Source organism: Bos indicus, chromosome 11 (assembly GCF_029378745.1).
Source record: "Bos indicus isolate NIAB-ARS_2022 breed Sahiwal x Tharparkar chromosome 11, NIAB-ARS_B.indTharparkar_mat_pri_1.0, whole genome shotgun sequence".
NCBI lineage: Eukaryota > Metazoa > Chordata > Mammalia > Artiodactyla > Bovidae > Bos > Bos indicus.
Window position 1 is genome coordinate 40,523,351 of NC_091770.1, and position 22,802 is coordinate 40,546,152.

The 22,802-nt window shown below is 34.3% G+C and overlaps 1 protein-coding gene across 7 annotated transcripts in view; it reads right to left on the minus strand.

Moving 5' to 3' along the window:
* FANCL (FA complementation group L) overlaps positions 1 to 22,802 on the minus strand; it is an 89,283-nt gene that overhangs the window by 14,099 nt on the left and 52,382 nt on the right. For 6 of the 7 annotated variants that reach the window (XM_070798704.1, XM_070798702.1, XM_019970195.2 and 3 more), the window contains one exon: positions 19,406 to 19,474. The exons of the other annotated variant lie outside the window; for it this stretch is intronic. In XM_070798704.1, coding sequence (XP_070654805.1) covers positions 19,406 to 19,474 — 69 coding nt within the window. The remainder of the gene's footprint in view (positions 1 to 19,405; positions 19,475 to 22,802) is intronic. 7 annotated transcript variants of the gene reach the window in all.

The following is a 22,802-nucleotide window of genomic DNA, read 5'->3' on the forward strand; positions in this document are numbered from 1 at the left end:
TGGAGAAAGTTCCTCAGAATTGCCACCCAAGAAACAATTCAGGAGCATTTATTCACTGGCTTCCATTCCTGACTGGTCGTGTTGCTCTAAGTGGGGTTACACATTCTCTCACATTCCAGATCCGCATACATACGTATGCCTGGTGGCTCACACAGGCATCACTGGTCCCAGCATTAGAAGAGCTCTGGGGTAAGAGCGTTGGTAGAGCTGAGGTGAGGTGCTTTGTCAAGATACACAATCATGAAATGAACTGAACCAATGAGGCTGAGTAAAAAGTGGATGCAAAGGAAGTGAAGTAGGGAGCAAGGATTATCTAAGTCTTAGCCATATCCCAAAAATGGAAGTGACATATTGACATATGGTCAATTCTCCAAGAGTTAAATATGCCTATTTTGAATAAACTTTCCTCTTAAAATTGATTTATATAAAGCTTTAATAGTAATAAAAGGGATTATTTCAAATTGCATGTATACATATGTCTGTGTGTGTATATAAATTCTGCCTATTTGGGGCTGTTGTCTTATTACTGAGCTTTCAGAGCTCTTTGTATATTCTAAGCACATGTGCATTATCTATATGTCTTGCAAATATTTTCTCCTAGTCTATAGCTTGTCTTTTTGCTCTCTTAACAGTATTTTTCAAGAAGGAAAAAAAAAAAAAAACTGTACATCTCCTATGTGATCTAGCCATTCTAACTCTAGGTATTTTCTGAAAGGAAATGAAAGCATATATTCATATAATGATATTCATATAATGTTCATAGTACCTTATTTATAACAGTAACATCTTGGAAACAACCTACAGGTCCATCATAGGTAAACAAACAGTATGTGATTACATTCATACAAAGGAGTACTACTCAGCATAAAAAGAAGGAATTATTAGTACATGCTATGACACTGACAAATCTCTAATTATGCTGAGGAAAGAAACCTAACATAGAAAAGTACATAGAATTACATAAAACTCTAGAGAGGAGAGCAGTAGTTGCCTGGGGATCAGGAGGAGGGACAAGAGGGACAAAAGGGGAAGGGAAACTTGGTTGCTGTGGAAATGTTTATTATCTTGATTGTGGGGTTGACTTCACCCATGTAAACATTTCTCAATGATCACCAGATCATACACGTTAAATACATTCAGCTTAATGTATATCAATTATACCTCAAAAAAAACTATTTAAATGGAGAAGGAAATGGCAATCCACGCCAGTATTCTTGCCTGGAAAATCTCATGGATGGAGGAGCCTGATGGACCCAGGACATAGTGTCTCAAAGAGTTGGACATGACTATATGACTCAGCATGCACACACCAGGCTGTTTTAAAAAACACTCATCTGATTTCTGGATAGTAATGGCTCTATGTAGCAGTACCTTCTTTGCAACAGATTTGTAGTATATTTCTCAACATTTAGGAGCTAAACAATTTACAAAATAGCAATTTACAAAACAGCCAAATTTCTAACACCAAGGACAAAGGCAGAAGAGTAACTGTTCATTAACCCACCATTTAGAGAATAAAGTTTTATCACTTGTATATGTATATATTGAACAAGGAAGGAGAAAGGATATATATGGGAACCAAGATGTTAGCTATTCCCTCATAACTGTTATTAAATTATGTTAAACTAGGAAAGCACTTTAGCAGAAAAGTGTGAACACTGCCAATCTCAAAATGTAACGCTTATTATCTTTAAAAGCATTTTGTTACTTTTATAATACCTGAAGTGATATAATAATGTCAGTCACTTAACCAGATCTTAGAGTATAATATCTTCATCTTAAGTACTATTATTTCCAGTATTTTAATAATTTTCTCACAGTCCCGGAATGTGATCTTTTGTGCTCTGATGACACTTAAATTAATAGCATAATTTTCTGGTACTTGCAACAGTTGCTTTCCATTCTGATTTTTTTATACTTTCCTATAATACATGCAGATAAATCCTCTAATAATCATTTTTGTCTTTATCTCTGAGGGATTCAAAAAGCTTCAACAGAATAAGGAAATATCAAGAGATTAAACTTTTAGAGAAATTTAATTTTAATATTAATTGCAATATTCCCAATAAGATATCTTTAAAGAGATGATAAATCTCTTAAATATCAGTTCATTTGCTCTTATTTGCAAGCTTCATTGATGTTCTCAACTCTTTCTGTAGGTATAACTAAATCTATTTAATCAAATACTGTTCTCTGGCATATAATCCATATGGCACACATCAACTCTTCTTATAGTTTACTTTTACTATAACTGACCGCTTGCTACTATTCTTAAGACATGTGGAGAGTATATATGCCCAAAATCAAATGAAACATACTCACTCCATGTGTAGCCATTACAGAATGTAGCAACTCTGCTTATAAAAAAGATAAGGGAGACAGGGAAAGAGAAGCAAATAAATTCTGTCAGGTGTGTGTTGAAAATGTATAGGCACTTCCAATGTAGTCCAAAGCTATCCTATATTGTAGACCATCAAAAAAGAAAAAAAAAAGTAAAGCTAATTAGATGAGGATTCTGGGTAGACTACAAAGTAGAAAGCAAAGTAGGAATCCGTCTCCCCACCTAGACAACAAATGCACTGTCAGAAACTATTCTGGAACTCTCAAGTCCACTGAAGGCTTGCAACTCTGGTCAATTTCAGCTCAGCTTCACAGGGGCTACCCGTCACCCTGCTCCCTGACAGGCAGCTCTGCACACACTACATGAGCACCTTGCACACAGTCTACATGAGTCAGGGTAAGAACAGGATGTGTCCTCCAAATATCACGTGTCTGTGATCTGATGACTGGTTGCCACTTCTCATCTCAGAGGAAAAGACAAAGAAGCAGCTGGATATCGCTGTTGCACTTCCTTCAACTGTTCTTCCTTCACTTCCTTCAATCTCCTGCAAAAGTGACTTGCAGAGTACTGTGAGTCACTGCCCCTTCCCCCCTTTTCATTTTTCTTTTTCCTCTTCTGAGTGTCAGGTATTAAAGACTAACATTCAAAGCAACTCAACTGGGATCAGTGAAAATAGGTGAGGAAAATTAAGACCTATAAACTTCCAGTTACAAAATAAATGAGTCATGGGGGTGAAATGTACAATGTGGGGAATATAGTCAATATTATTGTAGTATCTTTGTATGTGGACAGATGGCAAACTAGATTTACAATGGTGATGTTTTTGAAATGTACAGAAATACTGAATCACTGTATATTGTGCACTAGAAATTAACAAAGTGTTGTAGGTCAATTATACTTCAAACAACAAACTCAGAAAAAGAGATCATATTTGTGGTTACTAGAGGAGGGGGCAGGGTGGAGGGTAGAAGAATCAGATGAAGGTGGTCAAAAGGTACAAACTTCCAATTTCAGTTATAGTAAATACTAGAGATGTAATATACATGATTGATATAATTAACACTTGTATATGAAACTTGTTAAAAGTAAATTCTAAAAGTTCTCATCACAAGAAAAAATAATTTTTGCCTTTTTTTTATCTATATGAGATGGACAGTCACTAAACTTATTCTGCTATTCATTTCATGATGCATATACATCAAATCAATATGCTATACAGCTCACACTTACCCAGTGCAATATGTCAACTGTATTGCAACACAACTGAAAGAAAAAAAAGGCAACTCCCATTACAGGAAAATTTAGGAAGTCACTCTGCATGCCCAGGGAAAGGTACAGGTTCAAAAAAGACCCTAAGTTTATACCTCAGGCTGATCCTAGACAAGAAGATGGCCTACAACAATCAAGAACACACACGCACACACACACACACACACACACACACACACACACATACAAAAATTGACAAAAAACAGGAGAGAATTTGATCTTTCCTCCCTGGGGAGAGGGGACAATCCAATTTCTATAGTTACCACATTATATGATCAAAATTTCCAGTTTTCAACAACAACAAAATCACAGGGCATCAAAAACAAAGTGTAGCCCTGACTCAAAGGAAAAACATAAATTAACAGAAAAAACAAACAGCTCCCAAAAATAGACCTGAGAGTATCTCCACTAGACAAAAAAGTTGAAACAACTGATACATATGCTTTAAAGTAACATGTAGAGAACCAATGTATAAAAAATACAGAAAAAGAAAACCTTGAAAAAAACATAAAAAGAAAATAACAATAACTAAAATGAAAAATTCACTAAGAGAATCCAAAGATGAGTTTGAACAGACAAAAAAAAATCTGTGAAAATAAAGACAGGACAACAGAAGTTACTATGTCTGAGAAGTAGGAAGAAAAAGATGGAAGAAAAGTGCACAGAGTTTAAGGAGACTGTACAACACCATCAAGTTAACCAATATGTGGATTGTGGGATCCCAGAAGAAGAAGAAAAAATGGCAGAAAGAATATTTGAAGAAATAATGACTAAAAAATCCCCAAATTTGGTGACGTACATAAATATACACATCAAAGAAGCTCAATGAACTCCAAGAGATCCACAAAAGACACATTAAAATCAAGCTTTCAAAAGACAGCCTTCAAAGAGACTGAGATGTGACTCATCACATACAAGGGATTCTCAAAAACTATCAGCAGATTTCTCATCAGAAATTTGATGAGCAGAAAACAGTGGGTGATGTATTCAAAGTGCTAAAATTTTTTTTAAATTCACAAAAAATCCTAAAGCTGGCAAAATTACCCATCAATGTAGTGAGAAATGAAGCCATTCCCAGATACACAAAAGGAGTCTGCTACCATTAGACCTGTCCTTTAAGGAATGTTAAAAAAAAAAAGTCTTGTGAGTGGAAATGAAAGGACACTAGACAGTAACACGAGCCCTATGAGGATTTAAAGATCTCGGTAAAGGTAAGTACATGAGGCAAATAATAAAAGCAGTATTATTATAAAAATGATTGTTAACCCCACTCCTTCTTTGGTACATGATTTAAGAGTTTAACGTATGTTTTAAAACTAAGAATTATTCTACTCAAAGCTAATGTAACAGGAACTTTGGTTTGTAACTTCACACTTCATTTCCTACATAATTTAAGAGACAAATGCATTTAAAAGAATTATTAGTTTATGGTTTTGAACACACGCTATGTAAATATGTAATTTTTGACAATTGATAAGGGTCAGTATAGAGCTGTAAAGGACCAAAGTTTGTGTATTATTGAAGTTAAGCTGGTATAAATCAGAGGATTATAACTTCAGGATGTTAAATGTAATCCTAACAGTAACCATAGAGGAAATATAGAATATCCAGGACAATATATGACAAAAGGAATTTAAATGTTTAACCTCCAAAAAAATCAATTGAACTCTAAAGCAAAATGACAGGTTAAGTGCCTCCTTATCAGTATTAAACTATAAATGTAAATGGATTGAACTCTCTAATCAAAAGACATATTGGCCGGGTGGGTATACAACTACATGCTATCGATAACATTCTCACTTTAGATCCACAGACACAAATGAGCTGAAACTGAAAAAATGAAAAAAGATACTCCATGTAAACAATCACCAAAAGAAACAGGAGTGGCTATACTAATATGAGACAAAATAGACTTTAAATCAAAATAGATTATAAGAAACAAAGAAGAATATTATGTATTAATAAAAGGTTCTATTCAGCACAAATTTATAAGAATTACAAACTTTCATGCAGCTCATAACAGCCATCAAAACATGAAACAAAAATTAATAGAACTGAAGAGAAATAGTTGTACAATAATATTTGGGAGACATCCATACCCTGCTCTCAATAACAGAACAACCAGAAAGATAAATAAGGAAACAGAGTACTTGAGCAACACAACAAACCAACAAGATCTAACAGACATATATTGAATATTCCACACAGTAACAAAAGTACATATTTCCCAAATGCACATATCATGTTCCAAGCTATAAAACAGATATGAACACATCTGAAAAAAGACACCATATAAAGTATCTTTTCCAACCACAACTGAATGTAGTTATAAATCAGTAATAGAAAACTGGAAAATCCACAAATTTATGGAAATTGAACAACATACTCTTGATCAATGGATCAAATAAGAAATCACAGTGTAATCAGAAAATTGACTGTTGTTGTTGTTTACACCAAGGACTGTAGCCCACCAGGCTTCTCTGTGGAATTTCCCAGGCAAGAATACTGGAGTGGGTTGCTATTTCCTTCTGGAGGAGATTTTCCTGACCCAGGGATCGAACCCACGTCTCCTGAATTGGCTGGCAGATTCTTTACCACTGAGCCAAGGGAAGCCCGATTAGAAAAAAGAGACAAAAAATGAAAACACAGCATTTAAAACTTACAGAATGTAGCAAAAGTAGTAGTAAAGAGGATATTTATAGTTATAAATACATACATTAAAAAACAAGAAAAAGTTCACCATCAACAACCTAACTTAAACTCAAAGCTAGCAGAAAGAAAGGATTAGAGAAGAGATACGTAAAATAGAGCATGAAAGACAACAGAAAAATCAATGAAACCAAAGGCTGATTCTTTTAAAAGTTCAAAAAGTAGACAAATTTTTAGATAAATTGACTAAGAAAAAAAGAGAATTCAAATTATTAGAATCAAATATCAATAGGGTATTACTACCATTCTACAAAAACAGGAATTATAAGACAGAAAAATTTCATGAAATTTTATGAAAAAATTTCATGAAAAATTATATACCAACAAATTGCATAGCCTTGATGAATAAATTCCTAGAAACACAAAACTTTCCAAGATTAAACCACAAATAAATAGAGAATCTGAATAGAATAATGAGGAGTAAGGAGACTGAATCAGTATTCAAAAGATCTCAACAGAGAAGTCCTGGACTTGATAGTGTCATCGATGAATTATACCAAACATTTTAAAGAACTTAACAAAATATCATCAACCTCAGATATGCAGATGATACCACTCTAATGGCAGAAAGCAAAGAGGAACTAAAGAGCCTCTTGATGAGGGTGAAAAGACAAGAGTGAAAAAGCTGGCTTAAAACTCAACATTCAAAAAACTAAGATCATGCATCCAGTCTTATCACTTCATGGTAGATAGAAGGGGGAAAAGTGGACACAATGACAGATTTCATTTTCTTAGGCTCCAAAATCACTGTGGACAGTGATTGCAGAAGATGTTTGCTCTTTGGAAGGAAACGTATGACAAAGTTAACATATTAAAAAGCAAAGACATCAGTCTTCTGACAAAGGTCCATATAGTCAAAGCTATGGTTTTTCTAGTAGTCATGTACATATGTGAGACTTGGACCATAAGGCTGAGCGCCAGAGACTGATGCTTTCAAAATATGGTGCTAGAGAGACTCCTGAGACTCCCTTGGACAGTAAGGAGATCTAACCAGTCAATCCCAAAGGAAATCAACCCTGAATATTCATTGGAAGGACTGATGCTGAAGCTGAAGCTCCAATACTTTCGACCACCTGATGCAAAGAACTGACTCACTGGAAAAGACCCTGGTCCTGGGAAAGATTGAGAGTGGGGGGAAGAAGACGGTGACACAAGATGAGATGGTTAGGTGGCATCACCGACTCAATGGACATAATTTGAGCAAACTCTGGAAGATAGTGAAAGACAGGGAAGCCTTGAGTGCTGCAGTCCTGGGGTCACAAAGAGTTGGACTTGACTTATTGACTGAACGACAACCACAACCACCAATACTTCTCAGACTTCTCCAAAAAAACTGATAAGGGTAAAATACTTCCTAACTAATTTTTAGGTAAGTATAAAGAGGCTGTCTTTCAGTCAGTCAGTTCAGTCGCTCAGTCACGTCTGACTCTTTGCAACTAAGAAGTTAATTCAGCAAAGGGCCAGGATACCTCTTTGACCACTAGTTACATTTCCAAACACCAACAATAAACAACCCAAAAAAGAAATTAAGAAAACAATTTCACTTACAATATCATCAAAAAACAGAACAAAACAAAAAAAGCCTTAGTAATTAACCAAGAAGGTTAAGGACATAAAATGAAAACACAAATGGTTATATCACTCCTGATAAAAATTAACAAGACATCAATAAAAGGAATCTCAACCCACATTCATGAACTGGAAGACAATGCAATCCTTATCAAAATCCCAATGACATTTTTTGGGGGCACAAACAGAAAACCCCATCTTAAAACTCATAGAATCTTAGGAAACCCTGGATAGCCATACAATCTTGAAAAAGAATAACAAACATGGAGGAAAACAGTGGAAAGGACAAAGTGGAAATCACATTTTCTGATTTCAAAACTTCCTGTAAAGCTACAGGAATCAAAACAATGTGGTACTAGCATACAGACAGATAAAATACAAAGGGAGCAGGAGAGAGCCTAGAAATATACACTCATATACATGATCAAATCATTTCTGACAAAGTGTCAAGATCATTCAATGAGAAAAGAACAATCTTTTCAACTAATGGAGCTAGGAAAACTGGATATCAATATGCAAAATAATTAAGTTGGCCCCTTATCTAGTACCATATACAAAAAGTAACTTAAAATGGATCAAAGACATAGATTTAAGAGCTGTTTAAGTATAAAACTCTCAGAAAAAACACAGGAGGGCAGAAGCTCTATGACACTGGATCCGGCAATGATTTCTTCAGTATAGAACCAAGGGCACTGGCAACAATAGGAAAAGTTAGACTTGATGAAAATTTTCAATTTTTGTGCATCAGAAGACAACAGCAACAGAGTAAAAAGACAACACACAGAATGGGAGAAACACTTGCAAATCATGTATGTGATAAAGGATAAATATCTAGAATATATCAGATCAGATCAGATCAGTCGCTCAGTCGTGTCCAACTCTGCGACCCCATGAATCGCAGCACACCAGGCCTCCCTGTCCATCATCAACTCCTGGAGTTCACTGAGACTCACGTCCATTGAGTCAGTGATACCATCCAGCCATCTCATCCTCTGTCGTCCCCTTCTCCTCTTGCCCCCAATCCCTCCCAGCATCGGAGTCTTTTCCAATGAGTCAACTCTTCACATGAGGTGGCCAAAGTACTGGAGTTTCAGCTTCAGCATCATTCCTTCCAAAGAAATCCCAGGGCTGATCTCCTTCAGAATGGACTGGATGAATCTCCTTACAGTCCAAGGGACTCTCAAGAGTCTTCTCCAACACCACAGTTCAAAAGCATCAATTCTGCGGCGCTCAGCCTTCTTCACAGTCCAACTCTCACATCCATACATGACCACAGGAAAAACCATAGCCTTGACTAGACGAACTTTGTTGGCAAAGTAATGTCTCTGCTTTTGAATATAGAGAACTCTTAAAACTCAACAACAAAAACAATCTATTTTAAAAAGAATACATTTGAATCAGTTCTAATGAGGTGGATGAAACTGGAACCTATTACACAGAGTGAAGTAAGCCAGAAAGAAAAACACCAATACAGTATACTAACACATATATATGGAATTTAGAAAGATGGTAACAATAACCCTGTATACGAGATAGCAAAAGAGACACTGATGTATAGAACAGTCTTTTGGACTCTGTGGGAGAGGGAGAGGGTGGGATGATTTGGGAGAATGGCATTGAAACATGTATAATATCATATATGAAACGAGTCGCCAGTCCAGGTTCGATGCACAATACTGGATGCTTGGGGCTGGTGCACTGGGATGACCCAGAGGGATGGTACGGGGAGGGAGGAGGGAGGAGGGTTCAGGATGGGGAACACATGTACACCTGTGGCGGATTCATTTTGATATATGGCAAAACCGATACAATACTGTAAAGTTAAAAAATAAAATAAAATTAAAAAAAAAATAAATAAAACTGGGCAAAGGGCTGACTAAGACATTTATCCAAAGAAGATACAGAAATGGCCAATAAGTACATGAAAAGACACTCAATATCTCTTAGGGAAATGCAAGTCAAAACTGTTATAAGATCATTTCACTCACACTCATTAACAGAAAGTAAGTGTTTAGGAGGATGTGGAGAAACTGAAACTCTTGTACACTGTTGTAGGAATGTAAAATGGTACAGGAGCTCTGGAAAGCAGTATAGCAGTTTCTCAAAAAATTAAAGATAAAATTACCAATTAATTATTGGTAATTTAGTTACCAATTAAAAGTGGGAACTCATAGAGCTATATATGCACATCCACGTTCACTTGCAGCATTATTCCCATGAGCTAAAATGTGAAAGCAATTTAAGTCCATCAGTGGAGGAAGGATAAACAAAATGTGGTTATATACATGTAATGGCATATTTTCAATCTTAAAAAGGAAGGAAATTCTGACATATGCTACAACTTGTATGAACCTTGAGCATATTATGCTCAGTGAAATAAGCCAGTCAAAAAAGACAAATGCAGCATGATTCCACTTACGTAAGGTACTTAGCAAGTCAAACTACAGAGTTAGAAACTAGAATGGTGGCTGCTAGACACTGGTGAAGAGGAGAAGGGGAGTTACTGTTTAATGGGTATAGTGTTTCAGTTTTACAAGATTTGAAAAGAGTTCTGGAGATGAATGGTAGTAAAGGTCACCAACAACTTGATGAATGTATTTTATACCATTGAACTGCACCTTTAAGAATGGCTAAGATAGTAAATTTTGTATTTCTTATCACAACTTTAAAAAATAATAAAGATGCTAAGAATGCCAGGATAGGCCTACAATACCATGGCAGCCTGAGCCTGACTGATGAACAAACCCCTGTAGCTGTTTATCCATTTATATCTCTGATTGTTAACTCTGAGAAAAACCACGTCTTGTACAATGCTACTTAAGACCCCTTACTATTTGGTTCAAATACATTTCTAATATTCCATGTTAACTGTTTTTAACTTCCTTTACTTTGTATTAAAATAAAGTTCCACATAATAAAAAAAAATTAAGCCAATCAGAAAAAAGCAAACTAGTTTAGCTTTTTGTTCTAGGTAGGACATACCACAAAAAGGTTCTACTCTACCCTCATCAAAAAGTTGACTATATCTAATTGTTATTATTCACACTAAAAACAACAAAATAAGGAAATAAATGTTCACAAAAATCTTTGCTTTCAAGAAGGTCAAGACTAATAAAATGTGTGTGTTGTTGGCTATCAATGTTACCTTCACAGCCAGAGCCAGGGAACTACATGCTAACAGGAACATCACTTAAAAAAGAAGAAAAAAAAATACTGTTCCATTGCCTCTGCTATCTACCAACTCCAAAATTCTGGTTTGCTTCATTATATCCATCTGCTAAGTTAGTTTGGCTTCTCATATTCAACATTTTTTTTAAGCACAAAAAGAGGATGAGAGTAAGTATATATAGCTAAGAGTATTAATCAGTGATTCTAGCAGATCACACTTGAATTAGCATCTTTCATATTTGAATTATCATTTCTGTCTTCTGTCTACTGGAACTCTATTTTCAATACGGGTATCTGTTCTTCCAAACGGATGGCTTAAAACACACACACACATATATATACCAATATTCACATATTTTAAAATAGCCCTTGGATTAAAAAAAAAAAAGTACAAAGACATAGTATATTAATTTTCTAGAGTCCCTGACAGTGACAAAATATGAGGTAGAGAATGTTAAAAAATTGTGTTTGTGTTGAAATAAAATTGCTTTCCTGATAAGCTAAGACAATCCTTTTTATCCAAAAGCATTTTAAAATATAAATCACAATGTTAAGAAGCCATTTGGAGACTGATACTTATGTATTTTCTTTTACCTAGGACACTTGCTATATAAGAATATTTTATTGGTTTTCTCCAAACTATAGTCCAAGTATTAGTAATACATTAACCAGCACACTGTAAGACCAAACAGTATTTCTCAATATTTCTGTTGAGAAATATTGTTACAATGTATATATATATTACTTGGTATATGTTATGTTAGTTTGTTACTTATGTTACAATGTATATACAGTCATCTACCACAACCAGAGAGCCTGGTGAGGATGGTGGTTGTTTTGCATTAATCATCTCTATTTCATTTTTCAACACCAGAATACTTCCTGACTATTGCATATAAATAGAAATATTGTCTTTATAGAGTATATGTAGCTCAACATACAAAGAGAGAGATACCAATTACTTGTCACACATGGATGTGGGTGTGTTCATACAATTATACAACATAATGTAAATGTATATTGAAAGCGGCTTAACTGTTACTAACCTAGACTGCTGCTGCTTGCCCAGCAGTGTTGGTCCACTCTTGCCATAAGGGAGCATCTTCTGTTTGCTCAGTAACTTTTGTAGGCAGAAGGCTAAATAAAAGAGTCTTCTTCAACAAATCAATCAAAAAGACCTAAAATATTGACATCTGGGGTAATCTATTCTGAGATCTACTCAGGTGATTCTACAATGAGGTTCACAATTGACAAGCCCCCAGTCATGTACTCAGAGCCTTCAAGTAGTTTATAATAGCTGACTTTTAATCATGAGCAAATAACCACAGACGGTAAGAAAAAGCAACTCAAGGAAACAGAAACTATTCAGATGGGAAAAAAGATATATATTATTAGTATCTCTGGGGACAAAAGAAGATATATCAATGAAGTAAACTCTTAGAAATTAACATGACTGTATTAAAAAAAAAAAAAAAACTCAAAAGGAAGGTTACCAGAAAACATTGATGAAATTTACCAGAAAGTAAAGCTAATAGGAAACCCCATGTAGATGATTAAGAGTAGATTTAGACAACTGATGGAAAATTGTGGATTGAATGAGTTTTAAATACACAGAAAACTAAGAAAATGAAATAGACCATTGTTAATTAACTCTGCTGCTGCTGCTAAGTTGCTTCAGTCATGTCCGACTCTGTGCGACCCCATAGACAGCAGCCCACTAGGCTCCCTCATCCCTGGGATTCTCCAGGCAAGAGTACTGGAGTGGGGTGCCATTTCCTTCTCCAATGCATGAAAGTGAAAAGTGAAAGTGAAGTTGCTCAGTCGTGTCCAACTCTTAGCGACCCCATGGACTGCAGCCTACCAGGCTCTTCCGGCCATGGGATTTTCCAAGCAAGAGTACTGGAGTGGGATGCCATCGCCTTCTCCGATTGTTAACTCTAGGTGGTAGCAAAAACTGGGGCAACAAAGGAAAAATAATATTGAATACTAATTAACTACATGGTTTATCTCTGCGTCCAAGTGAAGTCGCTCAGTCGTTTCGGACTCTTTGCAACCCTGTGGACTGTAGCCCACCAGGCTCCTCCACCCATGGGATTCTCCAGGCAAGAATACTGGAGTGGGTTGCCATTTCCTTCTCCAGGGGATCTTCCCAACCCAGGGATCGAACCCAGGTCTCCCACATCGCAGGCAGACGCTTTAACCTCTGAGCCACCAAGAAAGCTTATCTCCGCATAGTATACGTATATGCTCACCATAATAATGTAAACAGAATATTGATAATCAAAATTACAAGATAACCATCTGAGAAGAAAAAGAACACAGGAAGTATTTATATGTGTTTGGAGTGGGGGAAAGGCAGAAGAAATAACAAAATGAAATAGCAAATTCCTCATTATCTACAGTGGGAAGTTAACAGATAATGGCCAAACCAAACCAACAAACAAAAGGTAGTATAATTACAAGAGCATGTAATAATACAAATTACATTGTAACACCAAAAGGATCAGCTAGCAATTAAAAATGGTTGGCCCTGGAGAGGGAGAAAAAGGTGGGAAGGATGCTAGGTCATGCTGTTTTGTCTGAAAAGAAAACAAACAACAGCAACAAAAAAAAAAACCTTGTAAATCTAACTCTTTAAACTATGTTCATATACTACTTTTATTAGAGTATACACTTTTTTAAAAATCAATAGCTTTCCCTATTATAAACTAGAAAACACGATTTTAAAAAAAGACCAAATAGGCAACAGCAACAAAAACTATACTATAAGTAGGAATAAACTCAACAAAAATGTACAAGATGTGGATTAAGAAACTATAGCTACTTAACTGGGGGACCTAAATAAATGTAGAGCTAATCAGTTCCTAGACTGTGAATATATTAGTTCTTAATTGTATGGATAAATGTAAACCCGATTATAACTAAAAACTAAATTGTCCTAAAGATTATCTGGAATAATAAATGCACAGCATTATCAATAATATTTCCAAAAAATGAAATATTTTGTTAAGTGATAAGCACAGGTTCAGATTAACCAGTGACATCCCAACTCTATAAATGAAGGCATTAAAGGTGATTTCACATTTTTAAAATTTTGCTTGCTTTTATTTTCTCTTTTTTTTTAGAATCAATGTAGGGGTACTTTTAAAATACATGTTATTTTTGAAAAAGAAAGAGAAGCAGTTAGCAAGTTACTGAGTTCAATAGGATACCATATCACACAGGTCAATCACATCACATAGTCTCAGTAATGAACTAAGTTTCTTTGTTATGATTCCGTTGATGTCTTTTTATCCATACCACTGTAGCAACAATAAGATGGCCAAGAAACCAAAAGTATATTTAATTAACCAATTAAAGACTGAACAAAAATCCAGTTCTATGAGTTCTCCAACAAGGACAGCAGAGAAAAAATGGAAAGAAAGATAATCCAGTAGATCAAAAAAGCAGAGTATCTTTAGGATCCATACAGTATGATACTGAGTGTTTTCTCCATCTATCACTCCATTTGTTTTAAACCAGCTGAGCGCCGAAGAATTGATGCTTTTGAACTGTGGTGTTGGAGAAGACTCTTGAGAGTCCCTTGGACTGCAAGGAGATCCAACCAGTCCATTCTGAAGGAGATCAGCCCTGGGATTTCTTTGGAAGGAATGATGCTAAAGCTGAAACTACAACACTTTGGCCACCTCATGCAAAGAGTTGACTCACTGGAAAAGACTCTGATGCTGGGAGGGATTGGGGGCAGGAGGAGAAGGGGATGACAGAGGATGACATGGCTGCATGGCATCACTGACTGGATGGACATGAGTTTGGGTGAACTCCGGGAGTTGGTGATGGACAGGGAGGCCTGGCGTGCTGTGATTCATGGGGTCGCAAAGAGTCGGACACAACTGAGCGACTGATCTGATCTGAAATTTATTTTCTTAACATCTCTTACAAAAAGTTCACTATTTCCATATACATACGAACTGAGGCAAAGAACAGCCTTGTGATTTGTTTGAGATTATATAATTAAGTCAATAGCTGAACTGTAAACAGAACCAAGGATACCCAACTGCTAGTTTGTTGCTCTAACTAATGGATCATGCTCACTGCTATGTAATAGGACTGTTTTCCTTTAATTACAATTTCTTCATTCACCATTAGATTATCAGCCACAGGCTTTATCATTAGTTTTGCTCTTCTTATATTTATGGCATTACTCCCAAGAATATGATATTTACATGATAAAAAAATATAATGACCACTGTTTACTATATCATATCCAACCTCTGAAAATTCCAGTCAGCATGACGAGGCTAGTGCACTGAAGCCTACACTTAATGGCATATTTACAGATAAAGGTACAACTTTAGCATCTATTTTGGGTTGATCAGCGACCTGGAGAAAAGTAATTTTGTTTTTACAGAATCACTAATGTCAATGCATGTAAAATCTTACATTAGAGCATCCTATGGTCTTATCAGTCAACATTATTCATATATATGATCTAGATATACAAGTCCAAAGGGCAGCAGATTAGATACATTTTAGAGAGTTTGTGATGTTGGGAAGTAGAATAAGATAAAAATCATGACATGCTCTTACATTCCTACGCTGAAATCTGTAAAAGAAAGCTGACTGGGTAAACAAAGTAAATATGTGAGAAGAGGTGTGCAGTCACTTGTCTTTGAGAAGCACTGTGTCTCTTTGGCACATAGCGCGGCAGCAGTAGAAGCAGCAGCCTTGCCCTTGGTGCTCATTTCTTCCCACTCTAAATGCCTCCTCGGAGCCAGAATACACTGGCTGTTGCTGATCATGCTGTGAGACACCTGCACTGGCTACTAGGCTTGTCATGACGCACAAAACCCCACCATCTTCAGCTTGACATTGTGCAAGTTATAATTATTCATCCAAATGGATATGTCAGAGCAGCAGCAGCAGACCTCTCATCAGAGCAAAAGAAAAATACATCAAAACATTATCAACCCAGCAGGAAGACAGGGACCATAAGGAAAATTACCCATTTTTAATATGGATGCCACAAAGTCATGCCTATTATTTTACAGAAGAAAGGAAAATAAAGATCTTCCAAGTTTAAAGTCCAGAAACACTGAATCCAAATAGGAAATGTACAAAAAGGAGACAGGGAATTTTTTAAAATCAATTATCTGGCACCTGCTTACAATCTTTTAAATGTAAGTTTGCCATTAGACTACAATACTACAATTCTTTAAGAACCACAACTGTTTAAAAATTGTTTTAAAAAAGGAAAAAGATAGTAATTCTCACAAGCAGAATTGTTTCCAATAGGTCAATGAAAAAAGATCACACACAGCAAAGAAGTTTGATGTTGCTTCACACTTTCAAACATAAACTAACACTGCCAACACTTTCATCATGTCTAAAACACTCAAGAGTTCATCTGGAAATAGCAGCAAAATGCTTAACAATGTACAGCTAAACTCTAACAATGGACAATTTTAGTAGTACATGGAAAAGAAAAATAAAATCAGACCTCCACAAATGAAGATACATCCAAATTTTATAAGCATATGTAAAAAAGGCAAGTGTAAATATAATTCCTATCTCATATTTAAATGTGAAGAAAGTATAACTTTTACAATAAACTTTCAATGAATATCTTTTTAAAACAAGATACAAAAAATTTTCTCATTCAAGACACATAAAGCAGAAATCACAACGAAGAGACTGATAAATGTGACCACATTGAATATTAAACTTCTGATTGACAAAATATATCAAAGTTAAAAAGCATGCCACAGGGATAAGACACTTATATCCCATATAACCAATACATAATTAGTATCCAAAGTATGTAAGGATTGCTTATAATAAAAGACAAAAATTTAAGTAGGCAAAGATTATAAACACAACAATAAAGAGTATCAGTTCTTGATAGCAATTAGGATCAGAGTAAAATCAGAATGACTTAGAAAGGGTGTGGGAAAGTAGAAATTACTATGCATTGCTGGGTAGGAGTATAAAGCTATACAACAAATTTGGGAAAATAACTTGGCAATGTTTAGTAGTCTCAAAGAGGTACACTCCTTACAATCCAGCATTTCCACTTCAAAGCATAAACCATTCTAAAAGTGTCACATGTATAAAAGGAAACATAGAAAGATGTTTACAGCAGCACTGTTTAGTAAGAAATTGTGCAAGAAATTATGATCAACCACATCATTAGGACACTGAATAAACTAACTGGTGGATTCATATAATGAAATGATATAAAGCACTTAAAATGTACTATACAGGCACAGATCATGGGTGAATCTCAGAAACAACGTTGTTTAAAAAAGACTGAAAATACTATAGAATATGGCATAAACAAATGTAGCAAAAGAGTATGCATGGATATCACACACATCAATTCCAGGCAAAAGATTTTCCTCTAGAAAGGGACAGAAGGAAAGAAAGGAAAGGAGAGTAGAAGAGGAACAAAATTTAAGTCCCAGAACATTTTATTCCTAAAAGAGAGACAAAAATATATCTGAAACAAATGTGATAAATATTAAACATGTCAAATGTGAGTTGTGGTTAAAATGATATCTAAATTTTTATCTGTACTATACTAAGAATTTTAATATGTTCTTTTAATTAAAAAAAAAAAAGATGCAATTCCAGTTACTACTAATTAATTCTGTATTCTTAGAACTAATACAAAATAGAAAACCTGACGTATGACACAATTAAATCTAAATCTGGATTTGAATTAATATTATAAACACTTATTCCATGCTTGTATGTGCAAGGTACTTAGCTGGTGTTAAGGAGGGACACAAAATTTAGAAGAAATTGCTCTTAAGATTTTGTAGTGTTAGAGTCACAAACTAATTTTGTTAAATGGCAGGATAAGGTAACTGCTAACAGTCCTTTTGTGGAGATGTGAACTTCTTTGCAGATTAAAGTCTGGGGAAAACTTGCATGATTAAACATGTTAAAAAAGAAAACTAGGAAATTAATCAAAAACATTCTTCAACCTTGGGATTTTGATAAATATTAAATTATAATCTAGAGATAACATATGGAAAGAGTAATACAATCTAGGTACAATGTTATCTCATGATCTCACATAATATATAAAATTTATAGAGGAAAACTGAAAATGTATAGTCATATTTTTCAAAAACTATTCAATTTATGTACAATTCCAATTCTTAAAAAAAAAACCACAGTATTTCTTATGTATTTATAACATATATCACAATACCAAAAGCAAATCATAGTGTTTTTCATCACCTATATTTTGCTGTGTTTTCTTGATTTCTATTGGAAGGAGGGAGACTGTTTTGTTTTTAAAGAAGAAAATGACAAAAATATATTTTAAATGTAGATGGTATAATTTAATATTTGAAACCTCATAAAACAATGTAAATGCTGTTAGGCTTTTTTTTTTTTTTTTTAAACTAACAAGACAATTACTTTACTCTATATATTAGAATTTAAATGTAAGCATAAATTTTCACTTGAACCTACCAAAATTTCATAACAAAAATAAGGGTAGCCTCTACTCAGAGAGTATTTGTTAAATGTCACTAGGAATTTTTTTCACTTTGCATAAGAATAGAAAGATTCTCTTCATTTTGGTATCGACTTACTTGGTGAGACATTAGATTACCTGTCATTAGATTTCTCTTTGAACCTAACCACCATCCTGCCAGATGTTTAAAAGTCACACATGTCAATGTTGATGACAGAACTATTGATAATCATACCACGTTTTATCTACATAATGGTACAATTTACAGTGCACTCTTAAATACATTAACTTGTTAGATATCACCAATGTATTGAGAAATTAAACTGACAGGAGCAGGAGAAAGAATCAAAGTAAGAATATTCCAAAGCATATGCAAAAAGAATATAGTATAAGTTCAAGGACAAACAAAGGACAAATACTTTAAAACAATAAAAACTGAATAGAAATGGCAGGATTTATATTTTCAGTCTTAACTCATTGTCCTCTGAAAAAGATTCTCTGATATTATGTCTGGAAAATTTCACCCAATTTTTAACCTACTGCTCACTGCTTTATAAAAGAGCTCCTTCAGATTTAAAATTAAAGGACAATTTCTGTCAACAGAGCTTTTTCATGTTTATTTAAAATGAAGCATAAAGATGTAAAGGCTGAATGGGGTGTCTGTGTGGGTGTGTTTGGAGGATGAGGAAGGAGGCGGGGAGAGTCAGAGGGCAGGGAGAATGGACATCAACTGCTAGGAAATATGAAAGCAGCACTCTCAAAATCCTGTTTATTCATAAATGTTTAAAGAAAACTGAAAAAACCACTTTATAATGGCCACTTAAAATGCTTTTTAGCTACTTAAAATAAATTTAAGAATTTACCTGTGGTGTCCAGGAAACAGAAAATGGAACAGGAAAATCCACAACACAATCTGGTGATTCAGCAGGGTACTAAAAAAGCATAAAATTAGGGTCCTTTTTGTTTCACTGTGACAATTTCACATAAATATTTTAGGAAAACTGTATATATTAGGAAAAGTATTTCTATAAATGCAAATGTATCATATATATTTTGGATCTACTATTATAAAGGTGTTAAGAGCCGATAAACAGTCAACAAGCTCAAGAGGTACAAAGTGTAGTGATGTGGGGATGCCAAACCAATCAGTTTTGAACACAGAGTAATGAATTAAGTCAGTTTCTGGGCAGCTGCTAATGTGATTTGAGGGGCAAACCACACTGAATCTCAGTTTCTTTATCTTTAAAATGAAAAATCAAAATGGTTGATATTTCATTTCTTTTCAGTCTAAAATTTAACCTCAAACAGCCTCAGTCACTATTTAAAGAGGCAATACTTGTTAAAAGAATCAAGAAATGCACAAAATGAACACATATAGTTATCAATTAAAGTATTTTCCACAACAAATGGTGCATTTAATTTTAGCAAGAAGACAAATAAAAAGAAGGAAAAAAAATATTAGTTTTAAGAAAAATCTTTTCATGGTTGATAAACAGAAAACTAATCCCCCAATAGTTTTATACAAGAAGTGACAGCCAAAGGACTAACCACAATTCTAAATTAACAAAGACAAAAGATAGCTTCCTTAAACTCAATTTTGTTATTAGAGAATTCTAGTATATGATTTCTCTAAGATTCAGTTTGGATTCTTAAAAGCCATATTTAATTTTTAAAATGCTCACTTCTTTTCTTTAAAAAGCGAAATTTACTAAAAAGAAAACTCATTTTAGGAAAACTCTTTTCTCTCATTTGACAAAATAACCTAAGTTTTAGACTTTCACTTTTTTCAACCTTTTAACTACTTCTCTGCATAGCAAAAGGGCACAAAAAATGATCACAACAGTATTTGTTACAAACATCAACCCATTTGAAATCAATGCTTCAAAAAGAATTAACATTTAATTTTGACAGGCTGGCTAAAAATAAACCTGTCATTGTATGCTCTGACTGATGGAATCTGGCTATGCAGAACTGATATCACAAAGGTAAATACAAGGACACCATATAAACACATAACTATGCTCTAACTTGTGGGGGAAGAAAGGAAGATCTGGCTGAGATTACAGAAGAAGCCCTACTTCAGACAATTCAAACTATGAGATGATGTTCTTCTGATTATAACTGCTGCAACCACTAGAAAAACAATTTGCATGCAATTTTTACAAGTCATGTGATTATCTCAAAGTAAATGCAGGCAGAGATCTTAGCTTTCTTTGGTTTATGCTTCTGCTAATTAACTCCTGACCTTGGACAAGTCATTTAACTTCTCTGGCTGTTTTATATGTAAAAATAATAGAACACAACCAAAAGCATTGTAAAATCTCTTTTCCCTCTAAAATGTGAATTTTCTGCCAAAAAAAAAAATACAAACTTAAAACCTCCTTGGGTCAAAAATGGAACATTTAATTTACCTTGAGTTGCTGCTATTTGTCTATTTGGCTGACAATGAACAATATCAACTCTTTAATTTAAACAATCATCAATCAAGGTTAAGAACTTAATGTTTACTGTATACAGAATAGATAAACCCAGTAAAAAGTACCTGTAACTTTGGAAATCATTAAGCATATATGGCACATTATATTAAAAGAGAATTATGATCCTACATTCAAATAGGGCTCAGGGTACTAAATGGCACATATGTACTAATAAAGAGAGCCACAAGGAATTAAACAAAAGAGAGATCCACAAGGAGTTAAATAAAAAGCAGGTTAAAATAAATATGATTCCACATATATGAGATAACATTCAGATATATATTTAGGTACATTTATGCAAACATACAAATATGTATACAATAAATTAGACTGATCTATAAATAGTTGGCTTTACCAAGTCAATGTATAAATATTGTATTATATTCACATTCAAGATCAATTCTGTTTATATAATAAATACTACATAACTGTATCAAACCTAAAAGGCACGAATTTATATAATTCTGGATGATTTAACATGACTCATGCAGTAGCATCCCTAGATACTCATTTTTGGAGTTGTCTATATTGTTATCAGTCACTCAGTCATGTCTGACTCTTTGCAACCCCATGGACTACAACACACCAGGATTCCCTCTCCTTCACCGTCTCCCAGAGCTTACTCAAACTCATGTCCACTGAGTAACACTAACCATAATATATATAGCCAAGTATGATACTGTAAAATGACTATCAAATTCAGTATTTTTCAAGCCACTAGAGATTGTCAAAGTTTTACTTTAGAAATCTAGTTAACAATAATAACTAAAGCTCCACACAAAGAAACTGAAAAATAGGTACAGTAATTAATATAGTTTTTCAAGTCTCACTTGAAACAATTCAATCAAATTAATAACTATAAGAGAATATAATTATATAATATTGAGTATATACTTTCATAACAAACAATATTTATTAGACTCTATAGCATACGTTCCTAAGGAAAAATTTAACCCAACTCAATTCATGACTGGACTCCCTGGCAGAATAATACATAAAATTGCAGCAGACTATTTATAAAAATAGTCATCAGAGTGCCCAGTCTCAGAAACATCTATGATTTGTTTTTCAAGCAGTTCTGATCTTGACCAAAGCTAAGGAAGCTCTGGGCTACCTCTTTTATAAAGAAAAGACTATGGTTTAGGATGAACTGTAAATACTGCATTAAAAATACACATAAAAATGCCAAATTCAACTGATTTCCTTATGGTATTTATTTGTGATTATACGTTCACTTTTCATAGAGGAAGTCTGGACAGAATTTATATTATTTTCTTTGTGGGTTTTTGGAGACAGTGAGGCAGAGGGCCAGAACTGGTAGAGTTGTATTCAAGAATAAAAACAAACATATTACTAGATATCAAAAAGTACCAGATAAAAGAAACAGGTTTGTGTATTTACAAAAATAACCATGTTGCAAGGTTTGTCAAAAAAATAAGCCTGACACTATAAAATTCAGTTTGGATTAAGATTTTGCATTGTATTAAGGACCCTTTAACATGTAAGTTTTAGCTTTCACTGTTTTTAACTGACAATCCCAAATATTCTTAAGAAATAAAATTACCACACCTGAAAGACAACTTTGGTCTCTATGAAAGTTGAACTAAATGGACAAATTAAGACTAATAAGTCATACCAATATAAGTTCATTTAGTTTCTGACTTTTTAAAAAAATGCAGATTATTTTTCTTCCTAATTTCTTAAAAACTCAAAGCTTTCTCTTCTTTCTTGCCAGAGCATCCATAATAGTGCTTTATAGCTATTGGTGCTGCAGAAATTCACA